At 43.0% G+C, this 22227-nt stretch overlaps 2 protein-coding genes across 3 annotated transcripts; both read left to right on the forward strand.

Annotated features, from left to right (window-relative positions):
- The first annotated feature begins 457 nt into the window (after positions 1 to 457).
- LOC134466963 (uncharacterized) lies at positions 458 to 20659 on the forward strand. Its single transcript, XM_063220890.1, has 11 exons — positions 458 to 1067; positions 1726 to 2550; positions 4129 to 4488; positions 7597 to 7698; positions 7971 to 8722; positions 10352 to 10688; positions 13313 to 13424; positions 14725 to 14915; positions 16368 to 17179; positions 18730 to 18966; positions 19533 to 20659. Exons 1-11 carry the CDS (start codon positions 884 to 886, stop codon positions 19737 to 19739), a joined length of 4119 nt encoding a protein of 1372 aa, XP_063076960.1. The 5' UTR covers positions 458 to 883; the 3' UTR covers positions 19740 to 20659.
- LOC134468005 (zinc finger protein 252-like) lies at positions 7118 to 11312 on the forward strand. Of its 2 annotated transcripts, XM_063222042.1 has the most exons (4): positions 7118 to 7343; positions 7502 to 7698; positions 7971 to 8974; positions 10352 to 11312. In XM_063222042.1, the coding sequence occupies exons 1-4, from the start codon at positions 7318 to 7320 to the stop codon at positions 10721 to 10723; spliced, it is 1599 nt and encodes a 532-aa protein (XP_063078112.1). In that variant the 5' UTR covers positions 7118 to 7317; the 3' UTR covers positions 10724 to 11312. The 2 variants fall into 2 exon arrangements, with proteins under 2 accessions (XP_063078112.1, XP_063078111.1); XM_063222041.1 differs by lacking the exon at positions 7118 to 7343 and having other exon boundaries at positions 7354 to 7698.
- Positions 20660 to 22227: the final 1568 nt, after the last annotated feature.

Here is a 22227-nt window from a genome sequence, read left to right on the forward strand (position 1 = left end):
CACACACACACACACACACTAGCCAATGGTGCATACATGCACTTGTTGCAAGTAGGCCTGTTGTTTATGCCTTCACTAGGCTATTGTACGTTTACATTACTTGACAGTGTGAACAAGTAATGTAAATGTACAATATACAGATTCACTCACCACTGATAATGAAGTAGGCCTACAGACGGGTGCAGAGGAACTACATTTTGTCAGTCATCTTGCGCCACCGTGTGGTTGTGTGATGTTGCCGACAACATTGCTCATATCATTGCGTATCATTATAAACCAGAGGTTCGATTAGGCTTGTGAAGAGTAGACATTAAACTGAAGACTACACAAAGATCTGTTTCTATAAACATTTACATCAAGTGAAAGATTTTCAAAAAGTACCTGGCTTATCAGATCATTTTATTTTGAAACCGCTCACGTACCCGGACGTGATATCTGTTTACAAGGGAAGTAGTGTCAAGTGAGATCGATGAAAGCTGTTTTGGTTGTGTCAAGAACGGCTTTTCGGTAAAATCATAACTCATATTATCCTAACGGTTTGGCCAATAGATGTTCACGCTTGCATGGTTCAAATAGTTTCCAGCAACGCGTTATTTTCTGGTGTACATATCCCCATTCGGCATCAGAGATGGGTCTCGGATGTCTCATCTCATCACGTTGATGCAACGATAAGAGGAGACCTGCACAACCTTTACTGATGGCAATGGGTGGAATGGATAACTGTCAGTTCTTTATCTCAAAGGATTAATACTAGGTTTTCTTTTGGAGTCAGTCAATCTACGTTTCCCCCTAACTCTGGAGTGGCCCTAAGACTTGAACCAAGAGCTCAAGTTGCATTGTTTCTTGTTTCCCTCTGGTGCCTCGTCGTTATAGTAGGTGCAAAATGTCTAAAATCGAAAGGCTGAATGCACGGGTGTCAAAGTTGTTGACAGCAGCCGTCCATGAGGTTTTGGAGGTGGTGAAAGACACCGTATCGGAGTACCAGGAAAAGACCGCAAGGACACAGAGGGAGAACGAGAGGCTTCAGAGAAAACTGCAAGAAGTGCAGCACAAGCTCGACCAAGAATGTGAGTTTTGAGTGTGGAGATCACCCTCAATTCCTCTATTGTTTACGATTTTGCAGCATTCTACATGGCGTGCTAAGGATGATAAAAAGGACCAGAATTGTTAAAGGTAGTGTAGGATTGTATTGCAATGCTGCCATTCCCAAATTATCTTTTCATGAATGTTTAGGCCTACTAAGTCATAAATTATTATTTTCTAGTCTGACCAAAGTAGAGTAAGTTTTGCAGATGAGGATGTCCTGGGCAAAATACAACATTGCAGGCACAGAGAAGATCCACCTTTTTATGTGCAAAGTGTAATTTTTCCAGTTATAATGAATAGTTAGAAATTGATGGTGGTGGACTGTATAGTCATGAAAAATATAACATTTGTGAATGGGCTGCATGCATTCTGAAAGTAAACTACTAAAACAATTACATACTCTACCTTTAAGTATTTAATTAAAGATGGTTTGTACATCCCAGGCAAGTGTCAGTAAGTGATGGTCCTGTGTGTTTCTTCCAGCCAATTTACTGAACTTTCTGATACTTTAGAAGATTAGACTCATTAATTAAATCATCAGAAGAAATGTGTGGCAGTAATTTCACTTTCTCAATCCAGCATGTTGTCTGTCTCTGATTACAGCGATTTTCTCTCTTTTTCCTTCTCTACTTTCCACAGTGGCTAGAGTTTCAAGAACTTCAAGTTCTTCGACTCAGACGAGCCAATCAGGACAGCCCAAATGTGCCTGCAAGGACTCGCAAAGACTACCCGAGGTGTTGGGCAAAATGGAACCAAAGGTGGAATCCAAAACCAGTTCCGTAGACCAGCTGCTGGACAGTCATCTGCCACTCATGAGAGATTCTAAAGTGGAACGCAGCGTCAGTGCTGAGTTGGTGTTCACAAGCTGCACAAATGAATCTACACCACCTTCAGACACAGAGCACAACACAGGAACTTGTCATTCACCACACACATCAGCAGTCAGTCAGAAGAGCGCAGGACATGTGGTGGACAGAGTTCTATTCCCCAGTGGACTTTCACAAGAGAACCACCCACACCCCCAACAACACCACCACACCGACGTGTCTCCCCCTCACCTCGACATCCCAGCCGACATCAGCATCGTCAAAGCCGAACCCGAACCTGACCTTCTGGAATATTCCCTCTCCCACCACCAGCAGCCATCAGCATCACAACAGGGGCAGCTGTACGACCACAACGAGGACGAGGAAGAGGGTGAACTCGGTGGTGGTAGTGACTCGGACTCCACTATGGACCCTCTGCTACAGCCCCAGTCGGAGATCCATCAGCCAGGCTCTGTGGAGATCCCAGACGTGGTGCACTTCATCCACTCCGACTCGCTGAATGCGTTTGTGGAGTCGTTCCCCTTCGAGAGGTCTCAGCTGGCTGCAGAGCCATGGCCTCCTCAGCTGCAGCAACAGCACCAGCAGAATCAGCACCCGCATCACCCGCGTCCTCATCCTCAGCACCAGCGTTTCCTAGGTACAATACAAAGTTGTTCTCCAATGCTTTATTTTTTTCCTATTCCTATTCCTTTATTTTGAGTTTAAGTATTAACATAATGGTTTTTACTCATTCCCTACTTGTATTTGATCTGCAGCTTTTCATGACCTCCGTCAAGGAGGTCGTGTTGGTTTGTTTGTTTGTCTGTTTGTCAGCTGGATAACTCAAAAAGTTATGAACGGATTTTGATTAAGCTTAAACTTTGTGGAGTTGTTAGAAATTACAAATTTTGGTGGTATCCAGGATTTTTAAAAAAGATTCTTCACCATAGGGCAACATTTTTACATTCCAGTTTCTAATTCCACAAAAACAAGGCATAAAGACTTGAACAAAATTAGAATGCAAGTTCAAATGTTCTATAAAATAGCACCCTTGGCGGAGGTCTGCACTCTCTGAGTGCATTTCTAGTTTTTAATTCTCGTACTGTATTACTTCATCTGCTGTGTTATATTGTGCTTTTCTTTGTGCGAATCACATTAACTCTTTGAGGAGTAAGGATTCTCCCAAGTAGTTATGGGTGGTTGACGTAACGCCAAAAAAAAAAGTTTTTCCAATTCCTGAAAAAATTGTTTGGAAAAAAATAAAGCACTTAATGGTCCGTAGAATTTCGCCTAATTTTTGCCATTTTTGAGAAAATGTGTCCTGCATCAACACAATGCATAGGCATGTCACGCCGCAGGAAAATGAAGTCGCACCACAGGAAATTCACTGCATTATGGCCATTTTAATCCTTTTGTATACATGACTGACATCAGAGCTCATGCTAACTTGATAATGATATTGTGTTTAATCTTAATATGTGTTTTCATTTATAAAAAACTTTTTTTCCCTCTATAAGAGCAGTCACACCATAGGACACCATAAAATGAACCTAAGCATTGCGTGACAGAAACATTGCAATATGAAGACATATTAAGAGGTTAATAGTCACCTTAAGCTTCCACAGCACTCTCCAATAACTGAGGTACTGACTGGTTAGGGGCCAGTCTTTAAGACCCTTGTAGTTGGCACGGCAGCTGCCCATTCACAAACATTGACATACATGTCACCCCACAGGACGCAATTTGTGTTACGAAATTAAACTTGTAGTTAATATTACTGTCTCGAGTTTTTTTCACATTCACATATCTTAATATAAAGTTAATATTTATGCAATCATGCCAAATGCTTCATACATTATTCAAAATGTTGTTGGTTAATTTATATATATATTATATTCCAGGTTTCATTAATATTACAGTCACACCGCAGGATATTTGACATATAAACCTTTACATAAATCTTAAGAAAAATGTTTCTTCTCATCTAAGACTAATATGAAATATAATGTATCACATCTTCTTTCATTGACATTTGTTTTTTAAAGGAAAAATAACAGTTTTGTAGGTTTTTAACCAATGTTACGAAAAAACAAGGCGTCACGTCTCCCACCCTTATACAATTTTACTTGAACATTCTAATAAAATATACATGACACAGTACTCCTCAAAGGGTTAGACTCATTGCCTCTGTCTGTGAAATGCACAAAACAAACACAACTGTTTTTGCCTTTCGCAGGAAGAGCAGGTGGAAGGGAAGAGCAGCAGCATCCTCAGCATCAGCGTTTCCATGGTATTAGAGGAGGGGGAAGCGGAGCAGTCATCGGGGACGACGACCACCCGCAGCATCAGCACCGCTGTCTGCTGTGCGGCAAGAGCTTCAGTCGCCTGGGCAACCTGCGCATCCACCAGCGCTGCCACACCGGCGAGAAACCGTACACGTGTGGCCACTGCGGCCGGCGCTTCAGCCACGCCGGAAACCTCCAGAAGCACAAGCGCGTCCACACCGGGGAACGGCCCTACGGCTGCCAGCAGTGCGGCAAGATGTTCAGCCAGTCCACGCACCTGAAGAAGCACCAGCGGGTGCACAGCTTCAGACACTGAGCTGGGTGGGATATTGGGATGGAGGGATAGGATTGGAAAAGTGAAAGTGAAAGCTCAACTGGGAAACTCCAAAACTCCAACTCCCATTGTCATTGAGACACAACACTCTACAGCACACAAGTGAACACTGCACACAACGAAACTGTGTTTATGCCTCACCTGTGCAAGGGGGTAGCCCCCGATGGCACCCGAAAGGGAGCAGTGCGACGGGACGGTACCATGCTTAAAGTGATACTGTCCCATTTTTGGAAATAAGCTTATTTTGCACCTCCCCTTGAGTTAAATAATAGGGTTTTACCGTTTTCCTGTACTTTCAACCGTTTATGGCAGTGCCCGAGTATGGCAGTGCAAATTTTACCTCCAAGCTAGCAGTTAACATTGAGTCCTAGGAGACCAGTTAGCCTCCAGCTTGGGGGTAAAATCTGCACTGCCATACCCAGAAAACGGTTGAAAGTACAGGAGAACGGTAAAACCCTATCATTTAACTCAAGGGGAGGTGTAAAATAAGCTTATTTCCAAAAATGGGACAGTATCACTTTAAGGGTACTGAAGTCATAAAGGAGGATGTGGGAGAGCACTGGTGAATTTACTTTGTAATTTACTTTGAATTTACTTTGTAATTCACTTTAGGTCTGGATCCTCTGTGCCCTGGAGCACTAGGGCGGGAGAAGTGAGCTCTGCTCTGGTTTGAAATGAGCTCTGACCAATCGCTGACAGGTGACGTTCATGACGTACGTTATTATGCTCCCAAGTGTGTTCGCTTATTGGCCGGTAACACCGGTCATCTGAAAACCAACTGAAAACTCTCCCCAGAGAAGCGTAATCAATTTTGTGGATTATGAAGTAATTCAAAATTAATGGTCTGGCCTGTCGGGCTAACTTGAAGCAGCAACTGAACTGCCGTGCAAACATGTGGACTGCACACGCAACTCATGTCAGCTAGATGAGTGCCTGGCAATCAGGGCAGATTACTGACGACACGGAGGAGGTCCCATACCAGCGCAGCGAGGTACTAGCAACTGCATAGCAGTGCAGCAGAAAAGCACTTTGCACGATGACCTAACATCTTGTGACATGGATGCTTTGCAGAAGTCACTCCCATCAACAGTGTTGTGGACACAATTTCCAACCAGAGTGCATTGCAGATGCAAAGGGGACAGTGTGACGACAAAGCGTTTGCCAATTGGCACAGACACAGTTTGAAAAACAACGGGTTGTTCCCATCAACAATCTTCTGATGTCTCATTGATCGGGTCCAGACTAAATATTCACATTTAATCTCACATTTAGTCTGGCTTGCCAGGCTAACATTTTGCTCCTTTTTCCTTAGATTGGCTAACATATAAACATATGCAATACAATGATTTGCCACATTCTGCAATGTTTCATGGGTTTTGAACTCAGCATTTGTGTCTGCAATGTTTCATGGGTTTTGAACTCAGCATTTGTGTCTGCAATGTTTCATGGGTTTTGAACTCAGCATTTGTGTCTGTAACAGTAGGCCGGAGCCATGGGTAAAGAGGGACTTATTCTGAAAACTGGGTTATTTCTGCTCTTAATTTTATAGATCTTTTTAATATCTAAATCTGTCCAAGAAAGGTTAAAGCCTACACAAAAAGAGCTTAAACACTGTTTTACCTCCTTTTTTGTTATAGACCCTTATAACACATAGTAGGCCTACACATTTTCATCTGTGAATGGATATTGTTTGTTGAATGTGAAAACACAACTAATAGATCAGTTGAGTGGTTCCAACATGGAAAAGGTAAATGTTGTACAGAATCGTCACTTACATTGTGTTAATTTCTTACGATAATTGCTTTGTTTGCACTCTGTAAAATTGCTGTATGTTTGAAATAATGTGTTATTACAAAAAAAAACTTGGATATGAAATTATGGTGGATGTTGTGGACTTGTTTGTGAATTCACTGTTATGTTTGATAGGTGCTTGCAAGAAAGTGAAAGACCCACTGGGAAACGTACAAGAACACAGTGCACTCAACTAAATTGTATTTATGCCTCATTTGAACAAGTGGACAGCCTGATTGCTTCCATATATCAGGAAAAGTTACATGCATGATAAGCTGTAAATTGGGCCAGTTTTAGTGTGCCAGCAGGCTAATTTTCGAATCCAAGATGCTTAGTAGCCAGGCTAACCAATGAGTGACTATGTTGGTGATGTTCAATTCTGGGGTGGTGGAACAATCTCCATGTAGGTAAGACTGGCTCATTTTAAACACAGATAAATAAGTACATAAATACCAATGGGCTGGAAAAAACTAACATGTTTGCACATATTTGCCTTATCCACTATAGCCTAGGCCTACAGTAACAAAAGCTGCTGGGTACTTAATTACAATGTTAAAATAGGTAAAGAAGACTCATTCTTCTGGTAGAGTGTGTAGCCTACCGTTTTGTGTAGGCCTACAGCCAAAAGCCATCTTACTTGTTAACAAAAAACAAATGCGCGAATGCTGGAAGAATTATAATAAATAAATCTATTTATTATGAAGTGACATCAACTATTTAATTAAAAAAAATGCCCCCCGCACACTTCCGTGGAAACAGACAACACTTTTAATGTGAAAGAGCTAAGGGGAAATGACGCATTGAGCAGAGCCACCAAACACGAAATGCTAGAGCTGTTTGTTTCCCCTTCTTTTATACCAAGAAGATTTTACTGTTTCTCGTTAATTGTTTGATAGTTGGTGGCTGTGCTGGGAGATTCAGCTGTCTTAATATAATTGCATTTCCGTGAACTCTGCGATTTAAAGTCGCATGACATCTTGCAATCGACAATCTCGCTGACTCGATAACCAAAACAATGGAGAGCATACCAATGTATCCGAGGTAGCCTATGTGTAAAGTGAAATTATAATGTATATTTCTCCAGTAGATACACAATGTACCAAAATGCATTTGTAATTGTAAATACATGTACCTATTCTACCGTCGCCTGCCTTGTGATGGAGTGTTTCAATGGAGGCTCAATGTTTTTCTATTTATAGGACCACCAAAATTGACCGACTGAATGAACGAGTGTCCAGGTTGTTGACTGCGGCTGTGAACGAAGTTCTCGAACTTGTGCGAGACACTGTTTCAGAATATCAGGAGAAAACTTCACGGACTCAGCGGGAGAATGAACGACTCCGAAAGAGACTTCGGACCTCTCTGAAGAGCAACCGAGAGGCGAAGAGAGCATCAGGTAGGAACATGCCTTTTCTGTAGTGACGTGCAAACTCTACAGTATTGTTGTTTTGGGAAGGATATGCAGCGTGTCATGTGAAGTTGGAGTGTTCATCGTCTAACAGAGGGAACACTTTGAGTGAAAACTTCTGTCGCTGCCCTCCATCAGCTGTAATGCAGCCTTGAAGTGACTTTGGAGGATGGAGCCAAGCGTTTCTCACCTGAAAGAACTTGGTAGTGTAGTGTGACTTTAAAAATGTGTGTTTTCTGTTTTTTTTTCCCCACCCACAGCTGAGCAGCACCCACTACCAACACCGGAGGAACAGCAACAACGACACCTGGATATCAAGCCAGACGACACACCTGCTGCAAGACAAGTGTCGGACCTCACAGGCGACGATGTCGAGCTGAAACCAGGCGGTGCCGAGTCCGTAGACACTGGAGGGACAGTGGCAAAGATCGAGCCTGGGTGCACAGAAGAGGGCCCTCCTGCCCACGCACCGTCGACTTCGTACACAGACACTGACATAGCAGCTGACCAGAAATCCACAGTGGTCGACCTTGGCGAAGAGGCTGAGCTGATGATCCTGGAGAACGGAGACACCTGCCCCTTGAGTGCTATTTTCACCGACGCGACACAGTCTGGTTCCAGTCCACAGACATCCGATGCCTTTAACTCTCCTTCGTGCTCCTTCCAGATCTCTGAAGTTCGTACCTTACAGCAGCAGGGTCGGAGGGGCAATGGGCGTCTCGGCGGCCCCGGCTCCAACCGCTCGCTTCCGTCTGCAGTCCATCAAAAGGCCACGCAGAGCAGTAGCAGTAGCAGCCGTCGCCTCCTCCGCTCCAGGGCGGCTGCGTCGTCATGCCAACCGATGCAACATCAGGACCAAGCCTCCGAAGAGTACCACAACCACCACGTCAAAACGGAGCCGCCGGCACACATGTTCACCAGAGCTGAGTTAGCAGACGAAAGCTTTGACCAGGGCGAGGGTTTGAGCTTGCTACAACACAGCGGTGGAGGGCTGTCTGCTTACCCCCATGCCGTAGACTCAAGCAGAGACTTTGACTTCATGGCGAATATGAGCTCCAGCCAGCAACACCCCCAGATATCTCCCACCCAATCACACGCTGCGACCACCACTCGCTACCCAGCCTACTCCAACCATCATCATCATCATCATCATCATCAACTACTTCAGCAGCAGCAGCAGCAGGTCTGGATGTCCCCCTCGGCCCACCACCATCCCCACCCCCACCATGACCACAACTCTGGACAGCACGCCAACGTATCCAAGGTAATTGATTGTGAAATAAAACAATAACCAGGGAGGCGCTGTGGTAGCTTGGTTATCACCGACTTTCAAATCTCTTCGAGACTTGGTCTGACCAAGAGCATAAAAATTATCATTTCACAAACAGCATTTCCTAAATGGTCTCCCTTGGTTTTCTAATGATTGTTTGCTTCCCAACAAAGTGTGAGGAGTTCCCGTATTTGCGGGAACTCAGAAAGTACTTGCATTGACTCCTGACCCACCTGACTAGTAGCAACACTGAAGCTGTTGCGTCACTAGGAGGGCACGGCCTGGCTAGTGCTGTGGCACAGCACGCTAAGCCCCCCACATTTGGGCTTGCATGCCCAAGGGTTGCACCCAGGGTTCGAGTCTGGCCTGGATCATTTGCCATCCCTACCCCGTCTCTCTCTCCACATTCACTTCCTATCGCTCTTCACTGTCCTGTTTGAAGTAAAGGCGAAAAAGCTCATGAAAATACATTAAAACAAAAACAAAAATCAATAACTAGGGTGGTATTCCACAAAACTGGTGCAATAGTAAATCAGGTCAGGTTGACCTTGAGGTAAGTTAGTGGTAAATCATCTAAGAGGAACCTGGAGTAATTTTCTTAACTAAATGTTCTCTGCGTGCTATCTGTTAGCGGGGTTAGTCCCTGTAGGTTTATCACTTAATACTCTTAAAAAACTCAATTTATTATTTATTACTTTTCAGTCCTCCTCTTATGATGCTGCTAACACTGCTAACACTGTACTAGTACCTGTGTTTTTATGCACTTTTATTAATGTATTTCTTTGGACAGAAATATCTCTATTTTTTTAACGCTAACATTTTAGTTAATCAAGCAGACATACCAAGCATATCAAAATATAGTTATTCAGCAAGATTTTGGACATGTTCAATTGCTGAAAGTTTGCCTACATTTTGCTATGGTTTCCTGGTTAAAGACCTGTTTGGCTGCAACAGACCTTCAGGTATGTTGGCTACTGTTTGGTAGGCCATTTAACCCTATTATATTGCATTAAATGTTTGGAACCATTTCATGTGTTTTGAAAACGGCCATTTACTTATTCTGGTAAACTAAAGTTTGCCTTTTGATCATGCATGTAGTGCACTATACAGGAAGAGGTCAAGGATTGTGTTTTTTTTCTTTGTAGTTTTTAGAGTGAGGAGTTTGCACACTTGAAGTTCTTTTTGTTGTTTTATATTATGATTTCATGGCTGGATCCAGCCATGAAATCATAATATAAAACAGCAAAAAGGATTTCAAGTATGCAGACTCCTCACTCTAAAAAACTACAAAGAAAAAAAAACACAATCCTTGACCTCGTCCTGTATACAACTGTATACGTCCTGTATACAACTTTTTTTTTTCGTTTGTAGAACCCCCACCCGCCCTCCAGCTCATCCTCATCCACCACCGGCACCAAGAAGCATGTGTGTCCCGTGTGCGGGCGCTCCTTCTCTGGCTCGGGCGACCTCAACAAGCATGTGCGCATCCACACCGGAGAAAAGCCGTATGCGTGCACCACGTGTGGCAAGAGGTTCCGCCGCGCCGACCACCTGCAGACGCACCGCCGCGTGCACACCGGCGAGAAACCCTACGTGTGCCCGGTGTGCGGGCAGAGGTTTAGTGTACGCACCACGCTGCAGAAGCACCGGCTTACGCATGGCACCGGCGGTGGTGCCGCCAACGGTGGAAATCGCACGCGAGTCGCAAGTGCGGGAAGACGCTCTGGCTCAGCTCGCAGCTGATGAAGAGTCACAAGGTCACACACAGGATTAGGTGATGGGGTAGTGAAGGTGATGGACATTCAAAGGATGAAGGTAGTGGCAGAGACAATTGATACAGTAGAGACGGTTCATAAGGAATCTCTTCCGTATTCCATGTGACACAACGTTCTAAGTGGTAAGATGTTCTAAAGCCATGCCTCTTTAGGAGACTAGGAGAATGAATGAGTTCAGTGGAAAGTGGAAACACATGTCCATTTAGGTGACGAGATTTGATCCCACCTTGTTCTATTGATGACGTGTTATGATTTATCTTGGTCACCATATTGAAAATCTTGTGGTTATGGACGTCCCACAAGCTGTCCGTTTGTCCATAAAGAGCGTTTTGCCTGAGGGTGAAAGGTCATCATTTAAATTGACTATCACCAAATGTGAAATCCAAGAGTGACTCTGGATTTAATCAAATTGATGAAAAATATACATTTACAAAAGTCCATATTTGTGGAAAGTTTAAACTGTTCCTCAGTCAAGTTGATGCACATTTCACAGATTCAGGGAGGGTATAGTAGGATTCATACAGTAGATTATGTTGTATATATATATTTGTGAGAGAGATATGTCCTCTTTTGAAGTTTTTTTTCTAAACGCATCTGTTATTTAATGTAATACATTCAGGCATAACATTATAGACCTTCCCAAACTTGGGCATGGCAGTGGGATAGTCTGATGATGGTGAGGTTGTGGACAAAGCCGTGATACTGTAAGAGGTATACACTCATGGACTCAGGGTACTGGGAGGATGCTCAGGTCTGATTTGATTTGATATCTTAAAGGGGTATGGCACTATTTTGAGGCTTAATACAGTTAAAATCGTTGGCTGGGGTTTATAAAGGTGGTAAAGTGTCTTATTTTTCATTTAAGCCGTTGTCTTGCCTTAAGACAAGTTAAAAGAGGGAGCATGTCGCTAAGCTAGTGAAAGTCACTAGGTGGTTAAGTGTCTTATTTTTCATGTTAAGCGTTGTCTTGCTTTAAGACAAGTTAAAAGAGGGAGTATGTAGCTAAGCTAGTGAAAGTCAATGCATCACTGTAGCATGTAGCATGCTACACGGATGCATTGACTTTCACTAGCTTAGCGACATGCTCCCTCTTTTAACTTGTCTTAATGCAAGACAACGGCTTAAATGAAAAATAAGACACTTAACCACCTTTATAAACCCTGGCCAACGATTTTAACTGTATTAAGCCCCAAAATAGTGGCATACCCCTTTAATTGATAGTTGAAGTTTGGCACATGGTGAAAATTGTCACCATTTCTTTCACATATCCAGTTCAAAACACCAAATTTAATTATTATAATTTACACAAATTATTATTTCATTATTTACAGTATGTCACAGAGGTGAGTACCCCCCTCACATTTCTGCATATTTGTTAGTATATATTTTCATGGGGAAACATTTAAGAAATGTCTTAAATTTGACACAGTGGCCAGTGGCCACTTATACGCTTCAATTTGTTGTCGAAATAGTTTGAAATACAGCCACAAATGTCTCGAAGTATACCTCACTTCTGTGACATACTGTACATACTATTTTACTGATTTTATCAGTTTTAGGGCCATGTCTGTTTTAACCCGTGGAGGCTTCATTGGTAATGGCATAATGCTCCAGTAATGTCATAAACTGAAAGGATGCAACAGACTTGCATACATTGTACGCAATGATATGTTCTGCAAAGCAACCCTTTATGGGAAAAAAAAATCTATGTCAAAAGTTATGTTGTTTAGCACAATGCAGTGTAGAGCTGCAGCTTCTATAATCCTTTTTTTATTCAATTTGTCCAAAATGTATTGCAGCAATGCTGCAGTCATATTGTAGGAAAGACTTCACAAGCATCCTGATAAGGGCACAATCAAGCTGTAGGCCTACAGAACAGTTGCTGGAAAGGAACCGATAAGCAAGAACGTCACAGGGTAAAGGAGTACACACATCTAGTGGTGGAACGATTACATCATTTTATCATTTTTTTGTATTTGTCTGAAGTAATGTGAAAAATAAAGATTTTTGATATACTGTATAAGAAGTTGTGTTTTTTTTGTTTGTTCTGCCCAATTAGGTGCTATGTAGGCAACCTAAATTACAACAAAACAAAAAAATAACTACACTGACGTAAACATAATCCAAAAGGCATTTTTACTATTAAAAAATACTTTGCTATGTAGGTATGCTAATTCTACTGGTACATTGTAGGTTTTGTTTGTGTGGGTTATTATGCGAGACGCTTGAGGACTTTTGTTTGGAAAGAATGTAGAATGTTGCCGGAAGTGATCTCTTGACACCTTGACACAAACAAAAGCAGTCAGGTGCTGTGGTGGTGTTGTCATCCTAAATCCAGTTTGTATTTTTGAAAAATGAATTGACTCAGGTTTCTTTTCAACGGAAATGTAACTTCGAACGATACTAGCTGTAGTCGTAAATGCAAATGGACGGTGTATCGCTTTAATTGCTTGCAAACAAGCGTGTAATGTAGCTTGTTCACTTGTTAGCCTGTCGTCTGTTAGCAAACTACGAACAGTAAACACACGACAGCAAGGCAGCCTAGCTAGCTAGGCAGCTAGCAAGCCAACTCCAATATTGTGGATTCTTCCGTCATTGTCCGTGTTAAAAAGGAAATCTGAGATGTCAGCGACAACGACAACCATGGAAGGAAACCAAATGTACTCAAGGTAAGAATCCCTTTTATTAGGCAACAGAACTGAAACTAATCTAAGGTCTGTTGTACTTGTGACCAATATCACGAGGGATTGTATAAAGTAGGATGGAATTACAACACTACTAGTAGAATGAAACACTTTTTTTTTGCTTTTGCGCAAGGGTTTAAGGCTATATGGAGCATGCTCTAAGATACAATATAAATTACATGCCATCTTAACATGTTTGATTAGAATAGGTAGCCTGATCAGGGACTGGGGTTGCAAACTAGCCATATTCACATCTGCAAGTTATGTCATGGCCGTGCCATGCCATGCTTGTAATAATGTGCACTGCACTGTCCCTGCCAAATAAACTACAAATAAAAATAAATAAAATGATTCAAGGTTGCAACTGTGTAGCATACTACCAGTGTTGTAATTACATCCCTAACAGTAGCCGACTTGTATCCACTTTATACAACTCTGATTTAAACCGTCTTTTTTGTGTGAGGGCTGTCTGTCAATGTCTATTGACTGTGATGTCAGTGGTTTGTGTGTCAGTGGTTTGTGTGTTTTAGTTTTTTCATTTTCATTTTCCCCCATATATTTATTTTCACATAGAAATTAGGGTCAGCCGTGGCCTAGTGGTTAGAGAGTTGGTCTTTCAATCTAGGGGTTGCCGGTTCGAATCCCCCCTGACCTCTCCCTACACCTCCATCCATGGCTGAAGTGCCCTTGAGCAAGGCACCTAACCCCACATTGCTCCAGGGACTGTAACCAATACCCTGAAAAATAATAGTTGTAAGTCGCTTTGAACAAATGAAAGCGTCAGCTAAGTGAAATGTAATGTAATGTAATGTAATGTAAATTCAAAAATGTAATACATTTGGTTAAGTCACAAGTCATACCTTATTTTGCCAAGTCAAGTCTCAGCCAGGCTCAAGTCATCAATTTGTGAAATCTGACTCATGTCCACATCTATTCTAATAAAGGCCAGCCTATTAGACTCAATGTCAGTCGTCTGTGAAATGCCTGTTATGAAATAGGCTACACTGACTGTACACACACTTTGACTTTTGAGTAAACAAAGCTCAGCAAGCAATGTTGGTGGTCCATCATTTAAACAAAGCACAAAATGTCAAATCTAATGGAACAGTGTGGTTCTTGGTACTCCCTTGTAGGAGTGGGAAAGGATCTGCACACTGCTTGCAAAAGACTTAATTTATTTGGAGCAACCTTTCGAGATCGGTGCTTTTCTGCTGGATGTGCGTGCTTTCAACTACACTCTATCTTGTTGCTCCCTTACCACATTTTGACTGATCCGTATACACAGGGTCACCAAAATGGACCGACTGAACGCCCGGGTGTCGAAGTTGCTGACGGTGGCGGTGCAAGAAGTTCTGGAACTGGTGAAAGAGACGGTCTCGGAGTACCAGGAGAAAACCGCCCGCACGCAACGCGAGAACGAGAGACTGCGCCTGAGGCTGAGAGAAGCAGTGGGAAGATTGGAGAGCGAGAGGGCAGGTGAGTTAATCATCCTATAAATGACTGAAACATGTTTCTCTTTACAAATACCTACAGAGGGAGTAGAAACATGGCAAGTTAATTTAACCTCTTCCTCTTAGTGCTCGTTTTGGTGTGCAGACCTAAAAAGGGCTACTGCGTCATTTCACATGAAATCAGACACTTTGGGACCCGACCGACACGGATTTCAATCATACTTGCTGTGCCTGTTTAGTAGCAAGGTAGCACCCCAGAACTGCATTTGTGTGAATCTGACATGAATATTAAGGGAGAAACAGACTAGCGAAGGTTTACATATGAGGGTAGGATACTATGCATTCAGCCTTGATTATATCAGTCAGTGTAAGTCACAAAAATATGTCCGTGGTGTTATTTGAAAGCTCTTTTCTGGCTCTACAAATTACACAAACAGCATGGAATACAACAACCCTCAGAATATGAATTTATCATAAATTGAAAAATTAAAAATTGAATATCAAAAAAACGTATATTTGGCCAGTTCCTTGTCTAAACATAGCCTGCAATGTCATGAACAACACCTGAAATGTTGGTGTTTGGTTCTTTATTCATTTCAGAGACAATGGGACTCAAAAATATGGCATCATACAAATCACCTAGTAATAATATGGTGATACCATAGTAATATCACATGACAGCATGTCTATCGGAATATATGAAGGATGGAGATGGTCCATGAGGATGCAGGAAGTTCAGTTTCACCTCTCCAGTGCTCGGCATACATTCCTCAACACATGCTAGCCACTAGTTGCCATCATATACAGCTACAACATACCCTTTTAGGCTTGGACATTAAAAAAAATCCTTTACTGAGCTTATTCTTTCAACCCTGCCTTCTCTGAATGCTTAAAATTGTCTAGCTTCCACTGTGTCCATTGACAATGGGCAGAAGCTTTGCTAGTCTGTTTCTCCCTTAATATTGGTGTCAGATTCACAAAAATGCAGTTCTGGGGTGCTACCTTGCTACTAAACAGGCACAGCAAGTATGATTGAAATCCGTGTCGGTCGGGTCCCATAGTGTCTTATTTCACGTGAAATGACCCTACTACGTGTCTTGTATTCCAAGTCCAATGGAATACAATTTCAATTTGTGAAGGCGAGATAGAGATAGAGAGAAACAACCTCTATCAGCAACATCACCACCATTTGCAGTACTTGGAGTAACCCAACAAACCCGTACCAGCTATGAGCTGTCATTGATACAATGTAATAACATAATTTGTTATACTGTTGAACTGTACGGCACAAACCGGCATAAATTAACTACAAATTTGTTTCAGCATTTTGAGTCTGAGAGGGGGGGCAGCTTCATGCAGGTCTTGGACCTGCTTTCCAAAACGGTGCCAGCTATGAGCCGTCATTGACACAATGTAATAACTTCGTTTGTTAAACTGTTGAACTGTAAACTGGCCATGCTTTCTTGCCTGTGTCCAGCATCAGACAGACGAGCTCAACTGGCCTCTGTATTTGAACGAGCCATCCTCCAGGAGCAACAGCAACAGCTTGGTGACATGCCCAGGAGAGACTCCCCACCAAAGCAGTCGGCCCCTCCTGAAGAACACCAGGAAGAACCCGTTGTCATGGAGCTGACGGGGACGGGGGGAGATGTAGCAGAGGTGGTGGTGGAGGAAGAGGACCGTAAGCTGACCTCCGAGACGTTGACCGAGTGTGCGGTGAGGGTACAGCTGATGTTTACCGACCACGGCAACAGGACTGTTACCGATGCCGCTACTGTTGCCACCACTGCAGATGACGACAAAATGGCCGCCAAACCTCACGTCAACGACAACAGGGTGATTAAACGGGATGTTGACGCTGTGCCTGAGAGCCAGGCGCACATCGCAACTACGACGTCATCAGCCACCACGGCAACCAGCATCCCGTCGCCTAGCAAAATGACCCTCTCAGAGGTCCCCATCCACCCGGTGGCTCCTGAGTGTGTCAAAACCGAGCCAGCCTCACCTAGTCCTCCAGACGTCCACCAGGAGGCGACACTGAGCTCCTTTGGGCTCACAAACGACCAGACGCCCATCAGTCCTGTCAGGTCTTTGCTAACCACCTCTCGAACCTTGAGCACCTCTTCCACAGCAGCAGCTGGGCCCTATGGCCTCCTGTTTACATCTTCTCCGGCTGTTGCCCAGCAACCACAGCAGCATCACCCTCAGCAACCACAGCAGCATCAGCACCATCCTAACCATCAGAACCACCAGCAGAATCACCAGCAACAGCAGCAGCAGCATCATCAGGTATAGTAGTAGGGAACCTGTAAATGTAGGAATTATACCTGCATATTGCATTTAGTAAAACATATTAATCCAGACTAGGGCTGCACGATATTAGAAAAATATGTGATACACAATAACATGACTGTATACAGCGATATCGATATTACTCACTATATTTAATATATACATGCATTTTCCCCTCTCAACTTGCCATTCTTCACTTTATCATGTATAAAACAAATGAGAGTAATGTTTTATTTCCAACATTATTTTATTAGGAAAAAACATGGCTAATGTAAAGCATTAACTTAAAATGTCAACCTTTTTAATACTTTTTTTTTTACCTTTTCACCAAATTTGCGGTTTAAAAACTAGATATCGTACTGTAACCAACTTTTGCAATACATGTACTGCAAGCTGTGATATCGCGATAACGATACATGTTCGATATATTGTGCAGCCCTAATCCATACTCATTCTTTTCTTTGCCCTGCCTGTAAATTCCTCTCCCATGGTTGTTTGTACAGTGCATTACAGTATTCATACCCCTTGAGCTTGAAGGTCAACTTCATTCCACTTCACGTCTTTATCTTTCAAATATAACTTCAATTGAATACATTTATGGATGTAGCGTGGCAAAATGTTGAACAAGCTCAAGGGGGTATGAATAAGGTTACTTTTTGCAAGGCAAATGTAAGTAATGTATGTAAGTTGCACATAGATTGTTAACCATAACTTACTATCTGTACATATTCTGTACTTTTACCTATCTTTACTTGCATTAGCTGTAGATAATTTGTAACTGCCTCTAATGTATAACTGTACACTTTATTTGATCTGTTACCATTTCACTTTTTGCCCTTCTGCCTGGATGCTTAACTGCAGTCTGTGGCCTGTTATTCATGTGTAATGAATAAAGTGTAATTAAGTGCTTCTCAACAGGAGCTCTGCAGCCCCCAAGGTGGCGTTAATACAAGGGTGGAGTGGCTTATGAGGAGGTCAAGGGAGCATTACTGCCCTACAATTTCAGAACGCAGATACTAAACTTACTGGTAAACTGAGAAAAAAGGCTTTAAAGTGTCCTTTCTGGCCGGGCAACTGTGTTGTAGGTAAAGTGGTGATGACACTTCCATATAATACTTTTTATGGTGGAAATATATTCACACAAGAAAAAAACAACAACATTCTCATTACTTTTCACCTGAAAAATGAAGTTACTGCGTTCTGTTGTGGTATTACTGTCTACTCCCAAACCTCTGATAAGTGCAGTAACTACACAAGACTTACTGCGTTTTTGGCTTGTAACCTCTTAAAACAAAAAAGTGCAGTAACATCCGTTACTGTAGTTTTTCTCTGAAACTGGACTAAGTTGAACCACATTTTTTGACTCAAGACAAAGGAGGTAATATTTTAAAGCCCATTTTCCAGTCTAAACACAATATCGACCATTTTCGAGTTACTGCGTTCTGAAATTGTATGGCAGATTAGGAAGTAGTCTTATGATGAGGTCAAGTGGACGTTTGTTCAAAAAAGGTTGAAAACCACTGGTCTAATCTAAACGTGTACCCCAGGGGCTGGGCAGACGACTCGGTTCAGGGCTGGGCTTCCTGCGGGGCCCCCGACTCTCCAGCGGTGGAGACCCTTTACGACGATCACACCACCTCCTCCACCACCACCGGCAGAACGCCGGCACGAGGCGCTACGACCCCCAGACCTGTGGCGTGTGTGGCAAGACCTTCAGTCGCATAGGCAACCTGCGCATCCACGAGCGTTGCCACACAGGCGAGAAGCCCTATGGTTGCACACAGGTGCGATACTTTTACCATTATTACTTTTATTGTGTTCATAATACTAATATGTATTCATATTTATTTCATCCTTTTCTTTCCAATGCTAATGTATTTCATCTTCTTTTTTATTTCATATGCTGCGGTTTTATGCTTTTCTTCGTATGAAATCTGGTTCACAAGAGAGATAATTCATCATATGGTTTATTTAATGTGTGTGTCTAATGTGTTCAGGGTTTCCCCCAGCACTTGAATTGTTCCGCAGCCACCTTGATAACAAACACGTGGTCCACTGACTAGATGAAGATTTAGAATTGTGTATGATATTTTTAAAGTTGCTTCATCAAAATTGTATACTATTTCGAATTTTCACATCATATTTCATATGAAACTGCATAACATAGCCTTTCTAAAGATGATAATCCTGTGTCTCTGATAACAGCAACCCCAGCACCTTTGAATAACGACAATTGCGCGGGAAACACTGCTGCTATGTTAACTAACCTCACCTGTCATTTTCCTTGCCTTGCCTCTCCAAAATCACCACTGTAAATAACTTGTCTTTTCTCTTTCTCTTGTCTTGCCAGTGCGGGCGTTGCTTCAGTCAGGCGGGCGACTTGAAGAAGCACCAGCGCGTTCACACGGGTGAGAAGCCCTACTACTGCGCTCAGTGCGGCAAGAGCTTCAGCCGAGGAGAGAACCTGAGGAGACACCAGAAGATCCACGTCGGGCAGAGAGGGCGGCAGCTGCAACCGCAGCAAGCCTGGACTGGCATAAGGCAGGCTCAGCTCTGAGACGAGACGAGATGAGGTGTGGTGTGGTCTGTCAGTCTGTCGTCTGTCTCTGGAACCTTGGAGAACCTCAGGAGGCACCTAAAAGATCCCCATCGGTCAGAGAGGGCAGCAGCAGCAGTAGCCTGCCTGGGCCAATATCAGACAGACTCAGCCAGGGATGAGGCAGAGAGGGGCTGCCGTTGTCTGCTGAGCAGAAAGCAGTACGGAGCTGGGATCAAATGGTCAGCTGTCCGGCTTCAGGCTGACCTCATTCTCATACTGAGCTATGGGACCTGAGAGAGACTAGGAGCACCAGAAGATCCATGTGGGGCAGAGAGGGCAGTAGCTGCAGCAGCAAGCGTGGGCCAAAATCAGACACTCTGCTATGAAGAGGGAAGGGGTGAAGTTACCCAGGACTCTTACGGACCAGAGATCTGTGAGGCCACATCCTCGGGTCTGTCGGGTCTGTCTGTCTGTTAACTGTGTGTCTGTCCTTGGAAAATCTGGCACTGAACTTCTCTGAAAGTGGCTTTGAATGTCTCACCTCAGACTCTGTAGTTACTGGAATAGACAGACAAACCACAGAGATTCTGAATCAGTCAGAGCGGATGACTGAATGTGAATTAACACTGTCTTGAGATGACTTGATATGAATGGTAGAGTCGTTGTCATTGGACGTTGGGTGAATGTAAGACTGTTGAAGGAGGAAGAGCACAGTTGGAAGCATCTCGTCATGGAAGGTCATCACTGTTTCATTGATCATTATTTTTTAACAAATTACTGTATTCATCACCAGAGGTAAACCAATTAACAAACCCATCAGTCATTCATTCATTATAGAATTGAAATGGCACATCATTCTGTTCTTGTCAACAATACCGGGTGCATTTACATGTACAGAGTGAAAGCCCATTGGGAAAATTCCCATTGTCATTGTGACACAGCACACAAGTTAACACTGCACACAATGAAATTGCATTTATGCCTCACCCGTGCAAGGGGGCAGCCCTTGTGCAAGGGGGCAGCCCTCAGTGGCGCCCCATGGGGAGCAGTGCGGTGGGACGGTACCATGCTCAGGGTACCTCAGTCATGGAGGAGGATGGGGGAGAGCACTGGTTGATTACTCCCTCCACCAACGTGGTGGGTCGGGAGTCGAACCGGCAACCTCTGGGATGCAAGTCTGACGCCCTAACCGCTCACCCATGACTGCCCATAGTGTTTCAGTTCAGTAGAGTGTTTCAGTTTCAAGAGGAATATTGTCAGTACTCGGTTTAGAACAAGTTCTGGAATACTCTATTATCATGTCGTAGCACATCCAGAATGAATAATGAGTTTGCATGACTCGAGCGCAAACTGAATACTCTCACCATTCCATTTAAAATCGGAATATTCCTGGCATGTAATTAACTGCGTTCAATGGCTACATCATAGATGTGGACAAACCAATCAATCACTCTTTGAAATTCAAATGTCATGTTGTTCTGTCTTGTCAAGCCTGTTGTGTGACAAACAGCTAATCACACTGAATAGCTTGATAATGTTCACCAGTCTGAAGTGGTTCAGTTTGAGAGCAGAAATTAGGAATGCTGACCCCTTGACCTACAAGTTTTAAAAAGATTTAAAAATTAATAAATAGATAAAAGTCAATGTCACATCTAAGGACTTAGCAAAAGGAAGTTTGAAACATGCTCTGCACTTGGTGGAATTCAATGTTTTTGTTCCTGCTCTGTGAGTGTTTTAATAACAACAAATGTACTGTACACACAGGGCGGGTGGCTATAGGTTGCTGAGGTTTTGCGACAGGTTTCCTGACAAAATTACATAGACAGCATCAAAATTACAAGATAGGAAAGATTTTAAACTGTGCTCGATACGACAGGAGGTTTTTTTTTTTAATATTGCATCTAGTCACAGTTGTGCATTTTTTTTTTATTACTTTTGGCCAATCGGGGGCCCTTCTGGCAGGTGAGGGGCCCTAGGCTGCAGCCTTATCTAGCCTGTGCATTAATCCGGCCCTGTGTACTCAGTTACTGTACTCTGTCTTCGTAGGGCAGGCATTGTTCATATTTACAATTTGATTCTGTGAAGCCTATTTCCTGTTTTTGCTACTTGCCGTTCTAGAACAGTTATTTCTGGCCCCCAGAGAGCAAGTAGTTATTTGTTATCAATTGGGGAACATCAGTAGCCATTTTAAGAATTTGAACACAGAAATGCAACCTCAAGGATGCCACACAGAGAGAGCAATGTGCTGTTGGAGAGCCTTTTCAACAGCCGTGGCTTTGAAAAAGTAGTTTTTGATCTGTAGGCTATACTCAAATTAAATTTTGCACATGCAAAGCCTGTACACATGAAGGCCTGTAGACATGAAAAGTTTGAGTCTTAAAGGGTGTATGCATGTTGGTTAACCTTGCACACAGATTGTGAAATCTAAGTCTGTAAGCGTTCAAGCTTATCAAGATGTGTGTGAGTGTTGGGTAGGCTGAGGTGGGGCATAGTCCACAGGGCATTG

This window comes from Engraulis encrasicolus, chromosome 17 (genome assembly GCF_034702125.1).
Source record: "Engraulis encrasicolus isolate BLACKSEA-1 chromosome 17, IST_EnEncr_1.0, whole genome shotgun sequence".
NCBI classification, from domain to species: Eukaryota; Metazoa; Chordata; class Actinopteri; order Clupeiformes; family Engraulidae; genus Engraulis; species Engraulis encrasicolus.